Source organism: Pogoniulus pusillus, chromosome 33 (assembly GCF_015220805.1).
Source record: "Pogoniulus pusillus isolate bPogPus1 chromosome 33, bPogPus1.pri, whole genome shotgun sequence".
In the NCBI taxonomy this organism is placed as follows: domain Eukaryota; kingdom Metazoa; phylum Chordata; class Aves; order Piciformes; family Lybiidae; genus Pogoniulus; species Pogoniulus pusillus.
Genome location: NC_087296.1, coordinates 14,850,108 through 14,870,205, shown reverse-complemented (window position 1 = coordinate 14,870,205; position 20,098 = coordinate 14,850,108). Strand labels below are relative to the sequence as shown.

The window sequence follows — 20,098 nt, the reverse complement described above, 5'->3', positions numbered from 1 at the left end:
CATTTCCACTACATTTTCTACCCTGATTGAAAGTCAAATCACTGTGTGTGGGCAGCCCTAGTGAGAGCTGAGGATATGCCTCATTGCTTTGAGCAGCCTGCTCTAGTGGGAGGTGTCCCTGCCCATGGCAGGGGGGTTGGAACTGGATGATCTTGAAGGTCCCTTCCAACCCAGCCCATTCTAGGATTCCAAGCACAACTCCAGGCTGGGTGGGGAATGGCTGAAAGCAGCCCTGAGGAACAGGCCCTGGGAGTCTGGGCTGATGCAAAGCTCAGCATGAGCCTGCAGTGTGAGTGCAGCCCAGACACAACCCTGTGCTGGGCTGCAGCAAGAGCAGTGTGGGCACAGGGCAAGGGAGGGGATTCTGCCCCTTGGCTCTGCTCTCCTCACACCCCACCTGCAGTCCTGGGGGCAGTTCTGGAGCCACCAACACAAGCAGGACATGGAAGTGTTGGATCCAGTCCAGAGGAGGCCACCAAGATGCTCAGAGGGCTGCAGCAGCTCTGCTGTGAGCACAGGCTGAGAGAGTTGGGGCTGTGCAGCCTGGAGAGGAGAAGGCTTGGAGGAGACCTTGGAGTGGCCTTGCAGGATCTGCAGGGGGCTGCAGGAGGGCTGGGGAGGGACTATTGACAAGGTCTGGGAATGGCAGGAGGAGGAGGAATGGGTTTGCAGTGGCAGAGGGGAAGCTGAAAGTGGATGTTAGGAAAGGGTTCTTTGCAGTGAGGGTGGTGAGAGACTGGCACAGGCTGAGGGTGGTGAGACACTGGCACAGGCTGCCCAGGGTGGCTGTGGAGCACAGAAGCACAGAATGGGATCTTCAATCATGTTGGGTGCTTCTGTGCTCCACACCTCCCTGGAGGTGTTCAAGGCCAGGTCGGATGAGACCTTGAGTGACCTGTTCTAGTGGGAGGTGTCCCTGCCCATGGCAGGGGGTTGGCACTGGATGAGCTTTAAGGTCCCTTCCAAGCCAACCCACCTCAGGATCTGCTTCACTTAAGGGAACCTTTCACCACAAGGCTCTGGGCAGAGTGAGCCACTTGCCCACAGCACATCTGCCCCCTCACACAAATGTCTGTGTGAGCACTGCTGGAACAGCCTGGACAGGCACTGCAGCAGGGGAGCAGGAGGGAAAGGCCCCAGAGTGAGCCTCAGCTCCAGCAGGGGTTACTCAGCAGCTCTCCTGGCTGCAACCAGCCCTTGTGCAGCCCTGCTGCTCCAGCCAGGCAGAGCCTGCACAGAGGGACACTGCTCAGTCACTCACTGTGAGTTTGCAGTGGCATGGCACGAGGAGGGGCTGCTGGCACTGAAGAAAGCACTGAGGTGCATCAGAAGGGGAGGACATGTCCTGCTTCCAAAGCACAGAGCCACACAGTCAGTGTCAGGGGCTGGGAGGGACCTCCAGAGCTCAGCCAGGCCAAGCCCTGCCAGAGCAGCAGCACCCAGAGCAGATCACACAGAACACATCCAGGCAGCTCTGCAATGTCTCCAGAGAGGGAGACTCCACAGCCCCCCTGGGCAGCCTGTGCCAGGCTCTGGCACCCTCACAGGGACAAAATTCCTCCTCATGGAACTTCCACCACTGCCCCTTGTGCTGTCCCTGGCATCACCCAGCAGAGCTGGCTCCAGGCACTCACTGTGCACCTTTACCAACATGGCTGCAGCCACCTCTCAGTCTCCTCTCCCAGCAGCACAGCCCCAGCTCCCTCAGGCTCTGCTCACAACAGAGATGTTCCATTCCCTTTCCACCCCATTCTTTGTGGCTCAGCACTGGCCTCTCTCAAGCAGTTCTATGTTCTTCTTGAGCTGGGGGCCCAGACCTGGGCACAACACTCCAGATGAGGCCTCACCAGGGCAGAGTAGAGGGGAAGCAGAGGAGGCAACAGCAGCAGTGAGGGCAGGCTGCAGTAAGTGGATGAGAGAAAAGAAAGCCTCTGGAGCTTTGCTCTGTGTCGCCATCCCAGGTAGCACTGAGGGGAACGTGAAGCTCTGCCAGCCTCCTGAAGTCTGAAAAGCCCCTGAAGAGTGCCCACCCAGTGCCAGCTGAAGGCCCCTCTTCAGTGCTCCCTGCTCTGAGCTCAGGGAGGTCTCTGATGCAGGAGGCTGCTTTTGGCTCTGTCTTCAACGTCCCTGCGGGAGCATCACTTGACCCCATCAGTGAGGGGTTAGGACTTGCAGCACCCAGCCCTGCACTTGGGTCACAGCAACCCCAGGAAGGCTCCAGACTTGGGGCAGAGTGGCTGGAAATTGCCCAGCAGAGAAAGGCCTGGGGGTGCTGGGTGACAGCTGAATGAAGATGAGCAGACAGGGTGTGCCCAGGTGCCCAAGGAGGGTACCAGCATCCTGGATCAGCAGTGGTGTGGCCAGCAGGAGTGAGAACATGATCACGACCCTGCCCTGGGCACTGGGGAGGCCACACCTTGAGTCCTGGGCTCAGTATTGGGCCCCTCACTCCAGGAAGGACATTGAGGAGCTGGAGCAGGTCCAGCGAAGGGGAATGAAGCTGGGAAAGGGTTGGGAGAACAGGGCTGGGGAGGGGCAGCTGAGGGAGCTGGGGATGTGCAGTGTGGAGAAGAGGAGGCTGAGGGCAGAGCTCATTGCCTCTGCAGCAACCTGAGAGGAGGCTGCAGGGAGGGGGCTTGGGCTCAGCACTCAGTAACAGGTGACAGGACAAGAGGAAGCAGCCTCTCGTTTTGCCAGGGGAGGTTCAGGTTGGGTAGGAGGGAAAATGTCTTCACTAGAATGGTTGTCAAGGGCTGGCACAGGCTGCTCAGGGAGGTGGTGGAGTCTCCATCCCCAGAGGGTTTCAAGCTGTGCTGCTCAGAGGGAAGGTTTGGCAGTGACCTGGCAGTGTTGGGTTTGTGGCTGCTCTTGACCTACAGCTCTTGGCCAGCCTGAACACTTCTGTGGCTCTGTATTTTTCTTTTCACTCTGGGCAGAGAGCAGTGCCCAGAGCAGCTCAGCTCAGTCCTTGCCCACGTGCACAGAAAATGTTCTTTTCCCTTGGAGACACAGAATGGTTTAGGTTGGAAGAGACCTCAAAGCTCATCCAGGTCCAACTGTGCCAGAGGGAGGGACACCCAGCAGCAGGGCTGTGGCAGCCTGCCCGGGGCGCAGGGCACAGCACACAGCTGCCCTGCACAGCCTCTTCTGGCCCGAGTTCACACCTGTGCCTCCTGCTCTCAGCCAGGGGATGGAGTTGTGCATCTACAGCAGCTCCCCAGGGCCCTTCTCTCTCCCTCCCTCCTCCTCCTCCTCCTCCTCATTCACAGCTGTCTGCAGTCTCCTTGGTGGTGAGACAAAACACTGGAAAGGTAAGGCTGGAGCAGACATCCTCGGGCAGAAAGACCTCTGGAAGCTGCAGCTGTGTCCTGACCAACATGAATCCTCCTCACTGGTGGCTCCAGTTTAAAGAGACAGCTTCTCTCCCTGCCTTTGGACCTGACTGCCAGGTGGCCTGAGCCACAGGGTTTGCTTTCAGGCCATGGCAAAGGCAGAAGGGACTTGCTGAACCTGGGCCTCGGTCCTGACTTGGGCTCCACATTATGGTCATGGTAGAAACCAAGCTATTAACAGAGCTGGAGATGTCTGAGATGCCCACAAAAGATGTCCCTGTCCCTTTTCTGAAGGTGAGTAGATCTTCATGTAGATTTCTTTGGGTTCTGACCAGCTTCCCAGACCAGGAGTGCCTGGGGACCTGCAGCCTGCGGGGGGAAAAAGCCTTTTGTAAGCCCTCCTTCAGTGGGATCATTTCTGCCTCCTAGGGAGATGAGAGGAGAGGAGAAGGGAGCTCAAACCACACAGAACCACAGAACCTTAGGGTTGGAAGGGACCTCCAGAGACCATCCACTCCAGTCCCCTGCCGAGCAGGGCAGGGCACACAGCAACACATGCAGGTGGGTTCTGAATCGCTCCAGGGCAGGAGACTCCACAGCCTCTCTGGGCAGCCTGCTCCAGGCTCCAGCACCCTCGCACTGACTAAGTTTCCCCTCCTGCTCCCCTGGCACCTCCTCTGCTCCAGCTTGCCCACAGTGCCCCTTGTGCTGCCCTTGGACATCCCTAAATAGAGCCTGGCTCCTGCCCTGCACATCTCTAGCACAGCACTGAGGGCAGCCTTCAGGATGCTCTGCTGCAGCTCCCAGCCCCAGCTCCCTCAGGCTGGCTTCAGCTCCCATGTGTGCTGCCAGAGGCAGCTGCACTGCTCGATACCTTCACTGCTGCCCTGCTGACTGATCCCTTCCCTTCCCGCCTGCACAAAGGAAGGGAGGTTCCCTTTGCTGTTTACTAAAACCCTCTTGCTGTTTCTTTGTCTTTGGTTGATGCCAATCTTGCCTGGTGGCACTCGAGGCAGCCTTGCAGGCTACGAGCTCATGGCATCAGGCTCCCTGGCTGCCCACAGAGCAGTTCAGTTTGGAAAGGACCCCAGACATCATCCAGCTCCAACCCCCTGCCATAGGCAGGGACACTTCCCACCAGCACATTTAGCTCAAGGCCTCATCCAGCCTGGTCCTGAACACCTCCCTGGGCAACCTGTGCCAGTGTCTCGCCATCCTCACTGCAAGCAACTTCTTCCTAACATTCAGTTTCAGTCTCCCCTCTGCCAGTTTAAACCCATTCCTCCTCCTCCTTCTGTCATCACAAGACCTTGTCAGTAGTCCCTCCCCAGCCCTCCTGCAGTCGCCTGCAGATCCTGCAAGGCCACTCCAAGCCCTCCTGGAAGCCTTGAACACCTCCAGGGAGGAGGCAGCCACAGCCTCCCTGTGCAAGCTGCTCCAGTGTCTCCCCACCCTCACTCTGCTGCTCTGCAGTCCGTTTTGCCTGCGAAGCAGCTCTGCCCTGTGAGACAAAGGTCAGGCAGCAGTGCAGCAGGGGAGCTGCTGGCGTGGACTGGGCCTGGCTCTACTGTGCCTCTGCAGCTGTGGCCGGGGGAACCCCAGAGGCACACATCCAGGCAGCGCTGCCCTGACATAAAGCAACCTCAAGGCAGCAACCCTGCAGCGCCATGTGCCGGAGGTGCTGCACAGTGCTGGGCGCGGCAGGGCAGGGAGCAGCTCAGCTCCTTCCACCCCTGCGCCCTCGGGGCAGGATGGGCCTCTGCTCTCCGCAGCACTCGGGCACAGCACCGCACCACGCCCAGCGGGCACAGCACCGCACCACGCCCAGCGGGCACAGCACCGCACCACGCCCAGCGGGTACAGCACCGCACCACACCCAGCGGGTACAGCACCGCACCACGCCCAGCGGGTACAGCACCGCACCACACCCAGCGGGTACAGCACCGCACCACACCCAGCGGGTACAGCACCGCACCACGCCCAGCGGGTACAGCACCGCACCACACCCAGCGGGCACAGCACCGCACCACGCCCAGCGGGCACAGCACTGCACCACACTCAGCGGGCACAGCACCGCACCACGCCCAGCGGGTACAGCACCGCACCACACCCAGCGGGCACAGCACTGCAGCACGCCCAGCGGGTACAGCACCGTACCACACCCAGCGGGCACAGCACCACACCACACCCAGCGGGCACAGCACTGCACCACACCCAGCAGGCACAGCACCCGGCCCGGAGCTGACCTCTGCGGCTGTGCCCAGCAGCAGCAGGAGGCAAAGTGCTGGAACAGCCCTCTGAGGGGTAACCACTGGCACAGCGATAACCACTGGCACAGTGATAACCACTGGCACAGCGAGGGGGAAGCTCTACAGACAGCTCCCAGCTCGCATCTGGCGCTCAGCATTTGCCCTAAGCCACGACACAGCTTCAAGGGCACCGAGCTGCAGAGCAGAGCAACTCAGACGTCAGCTCACACGGGAGGGAAAACCTTTCCTGCCTGCAAGCTGGAGCAAAGTCCAGATGGCTCCAAATGGCTCTAGAGTGCCACAAAATGGAGAGCAGGTTTCTCTGTGAAGGGCAAAAGTGAATGTTCCTGTATGAAACATGATTAACCTCACTCTCTGGGGGGTTCCTTTCCATTACATCCTCTCCCTCTCAGATCCTCACTCCTTGTCCCTTGGGTTCATAGGCTGGCAGAACGGTGCAGGGTGGCAGAGACCATGAAGATCACCTAGCTCCAAACCCCTGCAATGTGCAGGGACATCCTCTACTGGACCAGGCTGCCCAAGGCCCTCTCCAACCTGGATTTTGACACTTCCAGGCTGGAACCTCCACAGCTTCTCTGGGCAACCTGTTCCAGTGCCTAACTGCTTTCATGCTGAAGAGTTTCTTCCCATGTCTACCTAAATCCAGCTTCTCCCAGCTCAAAGCTGTTGTCCCTCATCCTGTCACTCTCAGTCTTTGGTGAAGTCCACCCCCAGTTCTCCTGAAGCCCCTTCAGGTAGTGGAAGGCTGCTCTGAGGTCAGCCTGGAGCCTTCTCTTCTGCAGGCTGCACAGCCCCAACTCTCCCAGCCTGTCCCCACAGCAGAGATTCTCCAGCCCTCTGAGCACCTTTGTGGCCTCCTCTGACCCTCTCCAGCAGCTCCAGGTCTTTCCTGTGCGGGGGACCCCAGAACTGACGCAAGGGAGCTAAAACTGCCTCAGGGCCTGGGCAGGTTGAATGAGCTTCGCATTAAACCCAGAGGTCAGTAAGTTCCACAGGGGCTGAATCAGCAGGGCTGCTGCAGTAGGAGCTCTTGGAGTTACCTGGAGGTATCAACGAGCACACAATTAAGGGTGAGCTAAGCACTGAGCCATTTTAACAGTGCCTCTCCTTAAAGTGTATTAAAGAAACTAAGCAATCAAAGTATCAAAGGAGTAGAGCAAATGGAAGTGGAAGAGCTGCAGAACTCCATGAGGCAAGTGAGCAGGACAAGAAGGTGAAGAACGAGGAGACAGTGGTGATGCTGCGGAATTATTCACTGCAGGCAAGGCTGAGTCCATCAGAGCCACAAAAAGGTTTTGTGTCATCAGGGAACAATGGCTGAAGGGATTCAGCAGGGACAGCTACAGAGCAATGCCAGCCCTGCCCTGGGCACACACCGCAGTGGGCTCTCTGCTCCCTGCCTCTACCCAGGGTAAGGACCTTGCAGTCCCTGTGAACATATACAGAACCCCGGAATGGGTTGGGCTGGAGCTCAAAGCTCACCCAGCTCTAACCCCTGCCATAGGCAGGGACAGCTCCCACCAGCACAGCTTGCCCAAGGCCTCATCCAACCTGGCCCTAAACACCTTCAGGCAGGGGCAGCCACAGCCTGTGCCTCTTGGCAGGTCACCACAAAGAGATCTCCTGATAGAGCTCAGCAGCTGCTTTGTCCTTTTGATGCAAGACTTTTCTGGCTGCTTTCCAGAGTTCACTGCAACACAGGAGGAGACTGGGTAGATATTTCAGTGCTGAGATTTGGAATCAGAGTGGCTGGGGCAGGGGAGGGGTGTGGGGAACAATCATGTAGGAAGCAGTGTCTGGAAAGAGCAGAAGCTGGCAAGAAGCATCTGTGCCCAGATGGAGCTAGTGTCAAAGACCTTCTCCACCTTTACCATGAGGGTGGAGAGACACTGGCACAAGTTGCCCAGAGAGGCATTCAAAGCCAGGTTGGATGAGGCCTTGAGTAAGCTGTGCTGGTGGGAGGTGTCCCTGCCCACGGCAGGGGTTGGAGCTGGATGATCTCAACGGTGCCTTCCAACCCAGACCATTCTGTGATTCCATGATCAATTCTCAAAGCTCAGGCTCAGGGGTCACAGACCCCTCACAGCTGTTACAGACCACTGACATCAAAAGCTGAGGTCACTCTGTAAGATAATCTTACAGTTGAGGATTTCCTGAAGTGGAAATGGTTTCCCCATCAGCCCACACTGCATTTCCCCTCCACAGTCTCATCCATTCCTCCCCCTGGGCCATGTGTCAAGATCCTTCTGCTCTGGGTCCCACAGGTCAGTTACCTGCTCCATGACAAGCTCCTTCTCTTGGTTCTGCGTCCTGACAGCTTCCTCTGATGCCCCTTGGTGCCACACAGAACGGATCCAGGCTGCTGAAGTGCCAGATAGTGCTGTTCCCTGTGTCTGGGAAGGATCAGTGCTTAAAGAGCATTAATAGCAAAGGAGCATCGCAGCAGAGAAGGAGGAATGAGACTTCCTTCCCAGGCTGCAGGGCTGCTCATTAGGAACCAGCCTCTTCTGCTAGCTGCAGCAATGATGCCTCACCCTCAAACCAGGCAGAGACATCAGTGCAGCTTCCACTGTAATTACCACTCAGGCAACCTTTTGTTCACAGCCACCAGCACAGCCAGAGCCTCTTCTTCCAAAACAGGTCTTTGTCTCCTGCGGCCACATTCACTGTTCTGTCCAATGTGTGGCACTTGACCCTCTGCTCAAAATCCCTCTCCCCTGGGAGGGGCTGAATCGTCCACACTGCTTACCTTGCTAACAGCAGCGTGTCCCTGCCAGGCTCCTCAGCTGCTGGCCGTGGCTCCCGGGGGCAAGAGTTTGCAGTGTCAGCTCTAGAGCAGAGCTACCCACCAGCCTGTTGCTGGAACACCCTGCTTGCCACAGCAGACAGACCTTGCTGACTGAGCATGGCAGTGCCAGGACAGCTGTTGGTCTCAGTGTGGAAGTGCCATCCTTGCCACAGGATGCCAAGCAGGGTGCTGAGGCAGGGGCATTGCCATTCCCTATGTGTGCTACACGGACAGACCCACAGCAGCAGAGCCTGTGGCCAGCAGGGCAGGAGAGCTGATTCTGCCCCTCTGCAGTGCTCTGGGGAGACTTCTCCTGCAGCTCTGTCTCCAGTTCTGGGGCTCCCAACAGGAGAGAGACAGGGACTTGCTGGAGAGGGTCCAGAGGAGGCCACCAAGGTGATCAGAGGGCTGGAACCTCCCCTGTGGGGACAGGCTGGGAGACCTGGGGATGTTGAGGCTGGAGAAGAGAAGGCTCCAGGGAGACCTTAGAGCAGCACTGTAGTACCTAAAAGGGGCCTCGAGGAGAGCTGTTCAGAAGGGCTCGGAGTGCCAGGAGAAGGGGCAGTGGTGTGCAGCTGGACCAGGGCAGGCTCGGTTGGGTGGCGTTAGGAGCATCTGCATTTCCTACAGACTCAGCCCTCTTCTCCTTTGTGCACCTTGCCTTTTGACGTCTCCTCCCTGCCCCGGCGGGATCCTTCGCTCAGGACTCCGGGTTAGCCCTTGCAGCCCCTCGTTAGCAAGCACCCCAGGAGCAGGAGCCCTGCTGCACCGACACCGCCCATGGCAGCGCACGGCGGCGCAGCAGCTTCTGCTCCGTCTCCCTAGCCCCATTTCATGACGCTTCTGCCTGCTGCTGCAGGGGATTATTTTTAGTAATTAACTGCAGTTGGTTTGCTGACGTTGCCCACACAAAGAGCAGACTTTTCATTTCCTCCTGCCCACCATTTCTGTTCCAATTTCCTGCTCTTCCCCAGGCCGGAGCGCAGCAGCCAGCGGCTGAGAGGCAGCCCCGGGCGGAGGAGCGCTGCCCGCCAGGGCCCCTCTGGCTGCAGCAGGCAGACCCCAGGACTGGAGATGAGCTGCAGTTCTTTCTCTGCTGGCAGCTTTGCCTGCTCAGTCCCTTTGCTCTCTGGACACAGAACTTCAGCGGAGCTACACGGTGGCCATCTCTAAGCAAAAGGAGCTCCCAAGGCACACTTTGCGCCTTGGTTCCCCTCTAGACATCATCTCCCTGAGCTTTGCCTTGATGTAGGCTCTGTCCTGCAGCGTTTCTGCCAGCCCTACAGCGCTGCCGTGCCCCAGCAGTGCTTCACAGCCACAAGCTGCTTCGGACTTCCCTCTCAGACAGATGGGAGTGGAAAATGTGGCAGGGAACTGGGACCTTCGCCTGCCCAGCTGAGCGGCAGGGGCAGGTGCGTGGGGAACGCTGCTGCCTTGCTGCGCTTCAGCGTTTGCTCTTCTAACGCTTGGACTTCTGCACCTCTTTTACACTGGCAGCCGCCCCTGCATTCCCTCGGGAGCCGTTGGCCTTTCACCTTGGCTTTGCTGTTGCAGTTTGGCTGGCTCTGAGTCGTGACTGAAGCTCACCACGGAAGGGTTTGGGCTGGAAGACACCTTAAAGATTATCTACTTCCAAGCCCCCACCATGGGCAGGGGCACTTAAGATCTATCACACCAACATGTTTTGCTCTTCTGATTGTTCCAGTGGCTGAACTTCTCTGTATGGGGGGGGGGGGGGGGGGGGGGCCGACACACAAAAGGAAAAAAGAATTAAATCCAAAAAGGGTTCTGCAGGTGTAAAGATTTCCCTGACTTAATTCAGGCTGGCATTTTGCCAAAACCCCACCAGAGCCCTGGGGTAAGTTCTGACCTCGAAATATCTCTGTACTTATCTAAATATCTCTGTACTTATCTGCAGACAGAGCTGTTCACTTCAGATAAACCTCTGCTGAAATCCTCATCTGTGCTTCCTTCATCAAGTCCTTTTAGAGACTCTAATTCTGCATTTTTGATTGGGTTAATCCTTAACCACCAGGAGCAAAAAGGGGAGCTCACCTTCCCGCAATGAGCAGGTTCCCTAGCATGAAACAGTTCATGCCCTTGCCAGTGCACTCTGCATCCCCTACCCCTGCCAGTGCACTCTGCATCCCCTACCCCTGCCAGTGCATGCTGCACCCCCAGCCCCTGCCAGTGCATTCTGCACCCCCAGCCTTTGCCAGTGCAGAATGCACCCCCTACCCCTGACAATGCATGCTGCACCCCCAGCCCCTGCCAGTGTATGCTGCATCCCCTACCCCTGACAGTGCATACTACACTCCCGGCCTCTGCCAGTGCATGCTGCACCCCCAGCCCCTGCCAGTGCATGCTGCACCCCCAGCCCTTGCCAGTGCATGCTGCACCCCCTACCCCTGACAGTGCATGCTGCATCCCCTACCCCTGACAGTGCATGCTGCACCCCCAGCCCTTGCCAGTGCATTCTGCATCTCCTACCCCTGACAGTGCATGCTGCACCCCCTACCCCTGACAGTGCATGTTGCATCCCCTACCCCTGACAGTGCATGCTGCACCCCCTACCCCTGACAGTGCATGTTGCATCCCCTACCCCTGACAGTGCATGCTACACCCCCAGCCCTTGCCAGTGCATGATGCACCCCTGGCCCTTGCCAGTGCATGCTGCACCCCCAGCCTTTGCCAGTGCATTCTGCATCTCCTACCCCTACCAGTGCACCCCTGACAGTGCATGCTGCACCCCCAGCCCTTGCCAGCGCATTCTGCACCCCCAGCCTTTGCCAGTGCATTCTGCACCCCCAGCCTTTGCCAGTGCATTCTGCATCCCCTACCCCTGCCAGTGCATTCTGCATTCCCTACCCCTGCCAGTGCATTCTGCATCCCCTACCCCTGACAGTGCATGCTGCATCCCCTACTCCTGCCAGTGAATTCTGCACCCCAGCCCCTGCCAGTGCATCCCAGAGTCCCTCAGCAAAGCTTCCAAGCAGCAGTGGGAGCAGGCAGCAGCAGGCAGCAGGCAGGCTCCAGCCACTGGCTGCAGGCTTTGGGTCTCAGTGCCAGGGTGCCCCTGTTGCTACGCCAGGAATGGCAGGCAGATCACTTTTTGTTTCCCTCTGTGCTGTGCTAATTATTGCTCTCCGTGAGTGTTTTCTCCCAGCCCAGCCATCTCTCAGGACTGTTTCTCATCCAGGACAAATGTTCTCATTATGAAGACACAACATGAGCAGAATATAAATGAGAGGATGAGTGCACACCGAGAGCTCACACACAGACGGTGCCAAGCAAAGGCACAGCGGAGCAAAGCAGAGCAGCACTAACCTGCTCCTCCTCTCAGGCATCACCTCCCTTTCCCAGCAGCATGGTGGGAGCCCAAATGAAACAGGAAGCACTTCTCTAGAACCCTGCATTGTCTTTACGAAGAAATTCTTTTCAGTGAGGGTGGTGAGACACTGGCACAGGCTGTCCAGGGAGGCTGTGGATGCCCCTGCCTGGAGGTGTTCAAGGCCAGGCTGGATGAGGCCCTGAGCAAGCTGTGCTGGTGGGAGGTGTCCCTGCCCATGGAAAGGGATGGGAACTGGAAGACCTTCAAGGTCCCTTCCAACCCAAATGGCAGTAATGAGCTCTTTGGAAGCAACTGCATCTTCCTCAGCTCCTGAGCTCATCCCTTAGCACCATGTGAGAACTTCCAGGAGAATCAAAGCTCCCAAAGGTCTTCAGATATTGAATGACTACAGCACCTTGACCTGGGGAAGGGGCATCTCTCCAGCTGCTTCTGTGTTGGGGCTGTCTCTGGTGCCTCAGGAGCAGTGACAGTCACCTCCAGCACACAGCCATGAAGGCCTCCTCTGGCACTTCCAGTGAGACCAGAGGTGTCTCTGCAAAGCCTCTTGAGGACTTCTGTGACCTTCCCCATCTCCAGAGAGATGCAAAGAGATGAAAGCCACAGAACTGTGGCTTCAGTTCCTTCATTTTCTCAGCCCAGGACAATCTGCCTTGCACAGAGCTGAGGGCATTCAGTGCTGGCACTTGCCCTGGTGAAGCAGGAGCTGCACATGGGCAGCTTGGAGCCACACCTTTTACTGAGCCTGAACAAGAGCTCACTGTGAAGCATCATGGGTTAGAAGCTAAAGCCAAGGTGGTAGCCCCAAATTTCTCATGGCTCTGAAATGGCTGCCAGCCATTGGGATGGGCAGCAGCTTTCAGTGCTGGCACTCTGCCTGGGTTTGCTGGAGCAGGAGATGGTCAGTTTTGAGCAAGGTCTTCTGCAGAGCCCAGAGACCAGGAAGTGAAGCACTGAAGTACAGGAGGTACCTCCAGATGCCACAGGTGAAAGACTGCTTGGACAAATACTGCATAAACCCAAGTCCCAGGCTAGCAGCAGAGTGAGGCAGCCCTCAGGTGTGTGGCTGCCAGGCTCTGCCCAAGCCTCCTGCCTGCCCCCAGGATGCGCCTGGCTCTGCAGGCAGCATTTCACCTGCAGTGGGAAGCCTTCAGCTCTGCACTGCACCAGCCTTGGACACAACTGGACTGAAAAAGCAAATCTGTGGGTTTGCTGAACTCCAGCTTCAAGCTCTGCTGAGTGTCTTTGCTCTTTGCTTTTCTTGCTTGTTGACTACATAACTGTGTAGGATCTCTCTCAAGGCTTTGATGAAATTGGAGCTCCACCAAGATGTGAGCCCTGCCAAGGAAAGGGAGCAGCATGGCTGAGACACATCTTCCTTGGGCTACAACAGCGCTCGCAGGAGTGTGCGCAGCTACATTCAGCAGCTTCTATGGACAGAGAACAGGAGGCCTCCTGGACACAGCTGTCAGGGTGTGGAACCCTGCCTCAAGGCAGTGTTTCAGCACACAGCATCAGACTCATTCAGCAGCAGCACCAGAAGACACAGGGCACTTCCCAGCACCTGTCTGGATACTGTGTCTGATTCGGACCTTAAGCTGCAGTCCTCAGCTTTGTATCACCTCCGCTCAGCATGGGAGCACTGCCTGGGGTCCTTTTCACACACACTCATCTGCTTCATCACTGCCTGCTCTGCCCTGCTGAGGCCTCATCTGGAGTGCTGTGTCCAGCCCTGGGCTCCCCAGCTCAAGAAGGTTGAGGAACTCCTGGAGAGAGTCCAGCAGAGAGCCACGGAGGTGCTGAGGGGAGTGGAACATCTGCCTGAGACCTGGGGCTGGTTAGCCTGGAGGAGAGCAGCCTGAGAGGGGACCTGATCAGTGCTGGCCAATAGCTAAGGGCTGAGTGCCAGCAGGATGGAGCCAGGATCTTCTCAGTGGTGGTGCCCAGTGGCAGGACAAGGGGCACAGGACACAAAGTGGCACAGAGGAGGTTCCATGGAAGCATAAGGAAAAATGTCTTCCCTGCCAGAGTGGCAGAGCACTGGAGCAGGCTGCCAGAGGGGCTGCGCAGCCTCCGCCTGTGCGTTCCAACCTGCCTGGATGTGCTGCAGGGCGATTTACTCTGGGTGACTCTGCTCCAGCAGGGGGTTGGCCTGGATGATCCTCAGAGGTCCCTTCCAACCCTCACCAGTCTGTGAGGCTGTGATCTAGCTACTGGACTGAGCAGCCTTATGCCATGTCCACTCATGCTTGAAGCCCTTGGTCCCTAAGCAGAGATCAGGAGTCTTGGTAAGGACTCGGTGGAGCGCTCTGGTTACTCTGGCAGCTCTCAGGCACAGGTCAGTGGTGCAAGGGCTGCTCAGGTATCACACACAAGGCTCCTGCAGCTTCTGTGCCCTGCACCTAGACCTTAGAACAGTTTCTCAGTGAGCCTTCCAGCCAGATGAGTCCTGAAAGCTGAGCTACTGCTCCTGAACCTGTCACAGCCATCTCTGCAACCAGCAGTGCAGAAATACTCCTGAGGATGAGCAAGGCAGAAGGCAGATCTGCAAACAAACCATGGACAAACTCACACCATCTGTTTGGAAGTGCCAGCATCTCCCTGGCACAACCTGTGCATTGCCACCTCGAGACAGCCCCTGGAAGAAGAACAGCCTAAGCCCCAGAACTGCCTGGAAATGATTCAGTAGTGTGAGGAAGGCAAGAGATTGGTGTGTGCAGCTCAGAGCTTCACACCTGCCTCTGTTAGCTTCAGGCTCTGCATTCTTCAGCTCCTGGGTCCACACAAGAGTTTGTGCTGGAAGTTGGCAGGCAGTCTCCACCACCAGGATTAAAGTAAGTCAAGAAACAGGAATCAAAGAGAAGAGCTGCAGTGGAGGATGAATGCAGATTTTCTCCCCCTGTGCTGCTCGCAGAGTTGAGCACATGGACAGTGGTGCCTTGCCCTAAGCAGAGCTCAAGGCTGTGAGGGCATTTCCAAACAACCAGAACGGGGTAGACAAAGAAGCCCTGTGGGCTGCATGGGTCAAAGCATCTGAAAATCAAAGATGGGCTTGAGCTGATTAAGCTCAGGTATCCTGTCCCTTCTGAGAGGCATCCCCCCCAGCATGCCCCTAGCCCACAGCTCCCAAACCAGAAGAACGTGGTGAGAGACTGGAACAGGTTGCCCAGGCATGTCTTGGATGCCTCCTCCCTGGAGGTGTTCAAGACCAGGTTGGATCACAGGATGTAAGGAGTTGGAAAGGACCTCTGGAGGTCTTCAGATCCCCTCTGCCAGAGAATCCAGCACAGGTCACACAGGAACACATCCAGACAGGGCTGGAAAGGCTCCAGAGAAGGAGACTCCACAACATCTCTGGGCAGCCTGTGCCAGGGCTCTGGACCCTCTCAGTCAAGAAGTTCTTCCTCATGTTGAGGTGAAACTTCCTGTGCTGCAGTTTCCATCCATTGCCCTTGTCCTGTGCCAGGGCACAGGTGAGCAGAGGCTGTCCCTGTCCCTTTGTTCCTGACCCCCAGACCTTAGATATTTATAGTTATTGCTCAGATCCCTCTCAGCCTTCTCCTCTGCAGACTCTCAGCCCCAGGGCTCTCAGCCTCTCCTCAGCAGGCAGTGCTGCAGTCCCTGCAGCATCCTTGGAGCCCTCCCTTGGACTCCTTCCAGCAGATCAAGCTCTCCTCTTGAACTGGGGAGCTCAGGCCTGGATTGCAGTTGAGGCCTCAGCAGGGCAGAGTAGATGAGGCCTTGAGCAACCTGGGCTAGTGGAAGGTGTCCCTGCCCATGGGAGGGGGGTTTGAGGCAGATGACCTTTGAGGTCCCCTCCAACCCAACTCATTCTTTGATTCTACAAATGTGCCTCCTGCAGGGTTTGTGCCACACTTGCCAGGACCCCTAGGGCACCTCACCTGGAGGAGCTGCCTATGTTTGCATTTTCAGAGCTGCTGCTCCTGAGGCCATCCATAAGGACTGAGACCGAGCAGTCTCCAACAACCCAGCCATGGAGCAAGTGCCTGGACACAAAGGGAGTGCTTCAAAGGTGAAGGATGCAAAAGGCCAACTGATGGCAGTAAGGGCTCATAGCTGACACCCTGAGACTCAGGCAGGACACGAGTTTGCCCTTGTCCAGAGCTGATTGTCTGTGCCTGTGTTGGCATCTCCAGGTTGGATTTAAACTGCCTGATGCCACTCTGAGTGAACCACTACTTGCTGAGCTTTGATTTGACACAGAAACTCCTCAGGGAGAAGCTTCTCCCCCCCTAGCCTGTGGAAGAAGCTGGGCTCAGAGTCCCTGTGCAGGACGTGCAGCTCCACTCTGGGAGCTGGGGGTTTTCTCCTGGAGGTGCCTGCACACACAGACTCACCTGGTTTGTTATCCTACAGGAAATGTGAGACTGCTCCCACACCTGGGGTTTGGATGGTGAAGAGTGGCTGTGGAGCTCTAGGAAGCTGCAGCAGTACTTGCTGCTGCCCAGGAGAGAAATGAAAGCCTAAGTTTTGTCATTTAAAGCAATGATGCTTTGGGACTAACTTATCTGCATGAGCTTGGAGCACTCTGCCCAGTTCTGGGCCCCTCAGGTCAAGTGGGACATCAACCTGCTTGAAAAAATCCAGTACAGAGCCACAAGGAATGGGATGGAAAGGTAATGGAGCATCTCTGACATGAGGAGAGCCTGAGGGAGCTGGGGCTGGGAGCTGGGAGGAGCCTGAGAGGTGACCTCATTCATGTTGATAAAGATGTGCAGGTGAGTGCCAGAGGCTGGAGCCAGCTCTGCTGGGTGATGCCAGGGACAGCACAAGGGCCATGGTGGAAGCTGAGGCAGAGGAAGTTCCATGGAAACAGGAGGAGGAATTTTGTCCCTGTGAGGGTGCCAGAGCCTGGCACAGGCTGCCCAAGGGGGCTGTGGAGTCTCCCTCTCTGGAGACATTGCAGAGCTGCCTGGATGTGTTCCTGTGTGATCTGCTCTGGGTGCTGCTGCTCTGGCAGGGCTTGGCCTGGATGTCCCTTCCAAGGCCCTTCCAGCCCCTGACATTCTGTGACTCCGTGAACTCACTCATGTGAGTTTGGCTCCCAGACTCCAGATCAGCAGCCTGGCACAGCACCCACAGCCACCTTGCTGGTGGGATTCAGACAAGCACAGCTCCTGCCAGTCTTGTTCTTGCAAGTACTTCACTTTATTAAAGTCCACGTGGGGATGGGTGAAAATGTACAGAGTGCAAAGGAACAAACACTTCCCTGTGAAGATGGCAAGCCTGGGGCAGGTCAGGGTACAAACAAACAGCTCTGGCACCAGGTAAATGAGCAGTGCTGGAGACCAGTGAAGAGGATGAACAGAGCTGCTCTACCAGCACAGTTCTGATCAGATCATCATTGTGCAGCTTTTGTGACCAGAAACAATTTCAGACAGTCCAGATACTGGACCTGCTCCTGCACTGCTGAACATCCAAAGCGTCAGTGTGAATCTTCCAAGTGTGTGGGGCAAACAATGAGAGCAAACTCACAGCCCGTGTCAGGCAGCAGGAGGTGGAGATGGAGGAAACAGAGAGAACAAGAGACAAACAAGACTGCTGTACAAAAGTGAAAAGGCAAACATTACCCCAGGGAACAGGATCGTTTTCATCAGAAACCTTAATTGCAGCATCCTGACTCCATTACAGGCAGGGGGAGTCTGCCAGGAGAACAGCAGAGCCTGAACCTCCTCCTGAAATTTAGACCACTCCTGCATTAGTGTAAACAGCAGGACCGAGATGGCAGCATCCAGACAAGGAGCTGAGTGCTCTTTAACCCCCCCAAACCACAGAGTGCCGCCCCCAGTGCTGGTACACCTCTGAAAGGCAGAGAACCACAGGAGGCCTCCTTGTCAAATCCACACTTGGGAGCGTTTCCAAGCATCCAGTTTTCAACAGTTGTGCATCATGGCCAGGGGAGAGACCCGCGAGGAGAACCTGACTTACCTGCAGGGCTAAGGGAAGGGCACAGTGCTGAAGCAAGGGCACAGTGCTAAAGGAAGGGCACAGTGCTAAGGGAAGGGCACAGAGCTTGCACAGGTTTATTTGCAAGCAGTGCTGTTCCACTTTGGAGTCATGAGATACACCTGCACATCCAAGTGCCTCAAAGCTGTGTGAGGAGTTGGCTGCACTTGGAATCATGGAACCCTTTGGGTTGGAAAAGACCTTTAAGAACCTTAAAAACTGGAGTGGTTAGTCTGGAGAAGAGGCTGAGAGAAGGCCTCATGACTCTCCAGGACTCCCTGAAAGGAGGCTGCAGTGAGGTGGGGTTTGGGTTTGGGTTTGGCTCTTCTCCATAGTATCAGGTGACAGGACAGGAGGAAGTGGCCTGAAAGTGTGCCAGGGAAGGGCTACATTGGAGAGGAGGAAAAATGTCTTTGCTGCAAGAGTGGTCAGGGACTGGCACAGGCTGCCCAGGGAGTCCCCATCCCTGAAGGTGCCCACGAAACCTGTGGGCATGGCACTTGGGGCCATGGTTTAGTGGCCATGGTGGTACTGGGTTGCTGTCTGGGCTGGATGATCTTAGAGGCCTTTTCCAACCTTAACAGTTCTGTGGTTCTGTGACCAAGTCCAAGCAAGGCTGATGCTAAGCCCCTCACTATGCAGTGCCACCCTCCTGTGCAAGCACTTCAGCAGGATTCCTCAGGAGCCACTTACACTCATTCCGTTTTCAGTCAAAAAGAAACAGGAGGGAAAACCTCTTGGGGAGCTCCTTTCTTCCCACAGCCTGAGGAGAGTTTGTCACCAGAGCAGCTCGGCGGCAGGCGCTGGGAGCTCCAGAGCGGGCAGAGCTCCGCCGCTGGCCGCTGCAGTGGGGGCTGCCTGCAGCAGCTCCAGGCTGATCCTGGCGCGGGTGTCAGGGCGGGACAGGAGCTCCTTCAGCCGGGCCAGCCTGCAGAGCAGGGCCTGTGTCTCTCTGCGCAGAGCCTCCCTGGCGCAGGCTGCCCTGCGGCGCCCTCCTAGAGGAAAGGAACAATGTCACACCGCTGGCACAGGCGCTGGGGCGGGGAGGGCAGGGGCTGGGGCTGGGGGTGCTGCTCAGCCTCTGGCCACGCCGGGGCTCTGCAAAAGGTACCTGTGTCAAAACCAGACAGAACAGACCTCGCGGGAAGAAAGCCGAGCGGCGCCGCAGGAGAGAGCCCTGCGCTGGCACAGCCTGGGTAACAGGAGCTGCCCCCACCCCCGCAGCGCCCGCTTTTAGCTCGCCATGGCCTGCTGCCGGCCAGCCAACAGCAGGGGCTGCAGCTGCGGCCCTCGCCGCGGCACAGCCTCTTCTGTGCCCACCGGGGCAATCCCAAAGGGGGACGCGAAGGGTCTGGGCTCTCTGCACCAGCAAGGAAGGGTCTCTCGGCATCAAGAGCAAGCGAAGACTGCAGCCATCTGCTTCCACATCCCTGTCTTTTCCAGGGCCCCTGCAGCCAGCAGACGTCTCCCCGGCGCAAGCGCTTCTGAAACCAGCAGGCAGTGTCCTCCAGGCAGAGCGAGGCCGTGGTGAGAGGCTGGCAGAGCAGCGTGCCTGGCAGAGCAGCGTGCCTGGCAGAGCAGCGTGCCTGGCAGAGGGCGCTGGGGCACCTCGCCGCGGGTACTGCGGGCGGGCAGTGCGCTCCGGGCCGGCTGCTCGGCGCTCACTTGCTGTGGTCGGTGCCCTCCTGGCTCCTGCCGCCGCTTGCTGCCTCTTCGCCCTTCAGCGGGCTGCCGTCCGCCTGCCTGCTCTTGTTCTGCGTCTCCTCTAGGTACTGCTGCACCGCCCGCAGCACCGCGTTCTCCACCAGCCGCTTGCTGAGGCTCAGCAGCTCCGCCTCGTCCGGCTCCGCCGCCTGCTTCTCACCTGCGCGCCACAACGAGAGAAGGCTTTCACCGCCGGGGGAGAGCAGCTCCGGCCGCAGCCCCCCGCAGCTGCGCTCTACAGCCAGGCAGTCACAGCCTCAGCCAGGCTGGGAGAGACCTCCCAGCTCAGCCAGCCCAACCTAGCACCCAGCCCTGGCCAATCCACCAGACCATGGCACTCAGTGCCCCAGCCAGGCTTGGCTTCAACACCTCCAGCCACAGCCACTCCACCACCTCCCTGGGCAGCCCATTCCAATGCCAATCACTCTCTCTGACAACAACTTCCTCCTAACATCCAGCCTGAACCTGCCCTGGCACAGGTTGAGGCTGTGTCCCCTTCTTCTGGTGCTGGCTGCCTGGCAGCAGAGCCCAACCCCACCTGGCTACAGCCTCCCTGCAGGCAGCTGCAGGCAGCAATGAGCTCTGCCCTGAGCCTCCTCTGCTGCAGGCTGCACACCCCCAGCTCCCTCAGCCTCTCCTCATAGGGCTCTGCTCCAGGCCCCTCCCCAGCCTTGCTGCCCTGCTCTGG

The 20,098-nt window shown here is 57.6% G+C and overlaps 1 protein-coding gene across 5 annotated transcripts in view; it reads right to left on the bottom strand.

Moving 5' to 3' along the window:
• Positions 1-18,505: 18,505 nt before the first annotated feature.
• AKAP7 (A-kinase anchoring protein 7) overlaps positions 18,506-20,098 on the bottom strand; it is a 121,910-nt gene continuing 120,317 nt past the window's right edge. For 3 of the 5 annotated variants that reach the window (XM_064170194.1, XM_064170196.1, XM_064170197.1), the window contains exons 8-9: positions 19,372-19,570; positions 18,506-18,701 (exon numbers count right to left, since the gene is read on the bottom strand). In XM_064170194.1, coding sequence (XP_064026264.1) covers positions 18,599-18,701; positions 19,372-19,570 — 302 coding nt within the window. In that variant the 3' untranslated portion in view covers positions 18,506-18,598. Of the gene's footprint in view, positions 18,702-19,278; positions 19,571-20,098 lie in introns of those variants that run through there. The other 2 variants (XM_064170195.1, XR_010308174.1) reach the window with 2 other exon arrangements.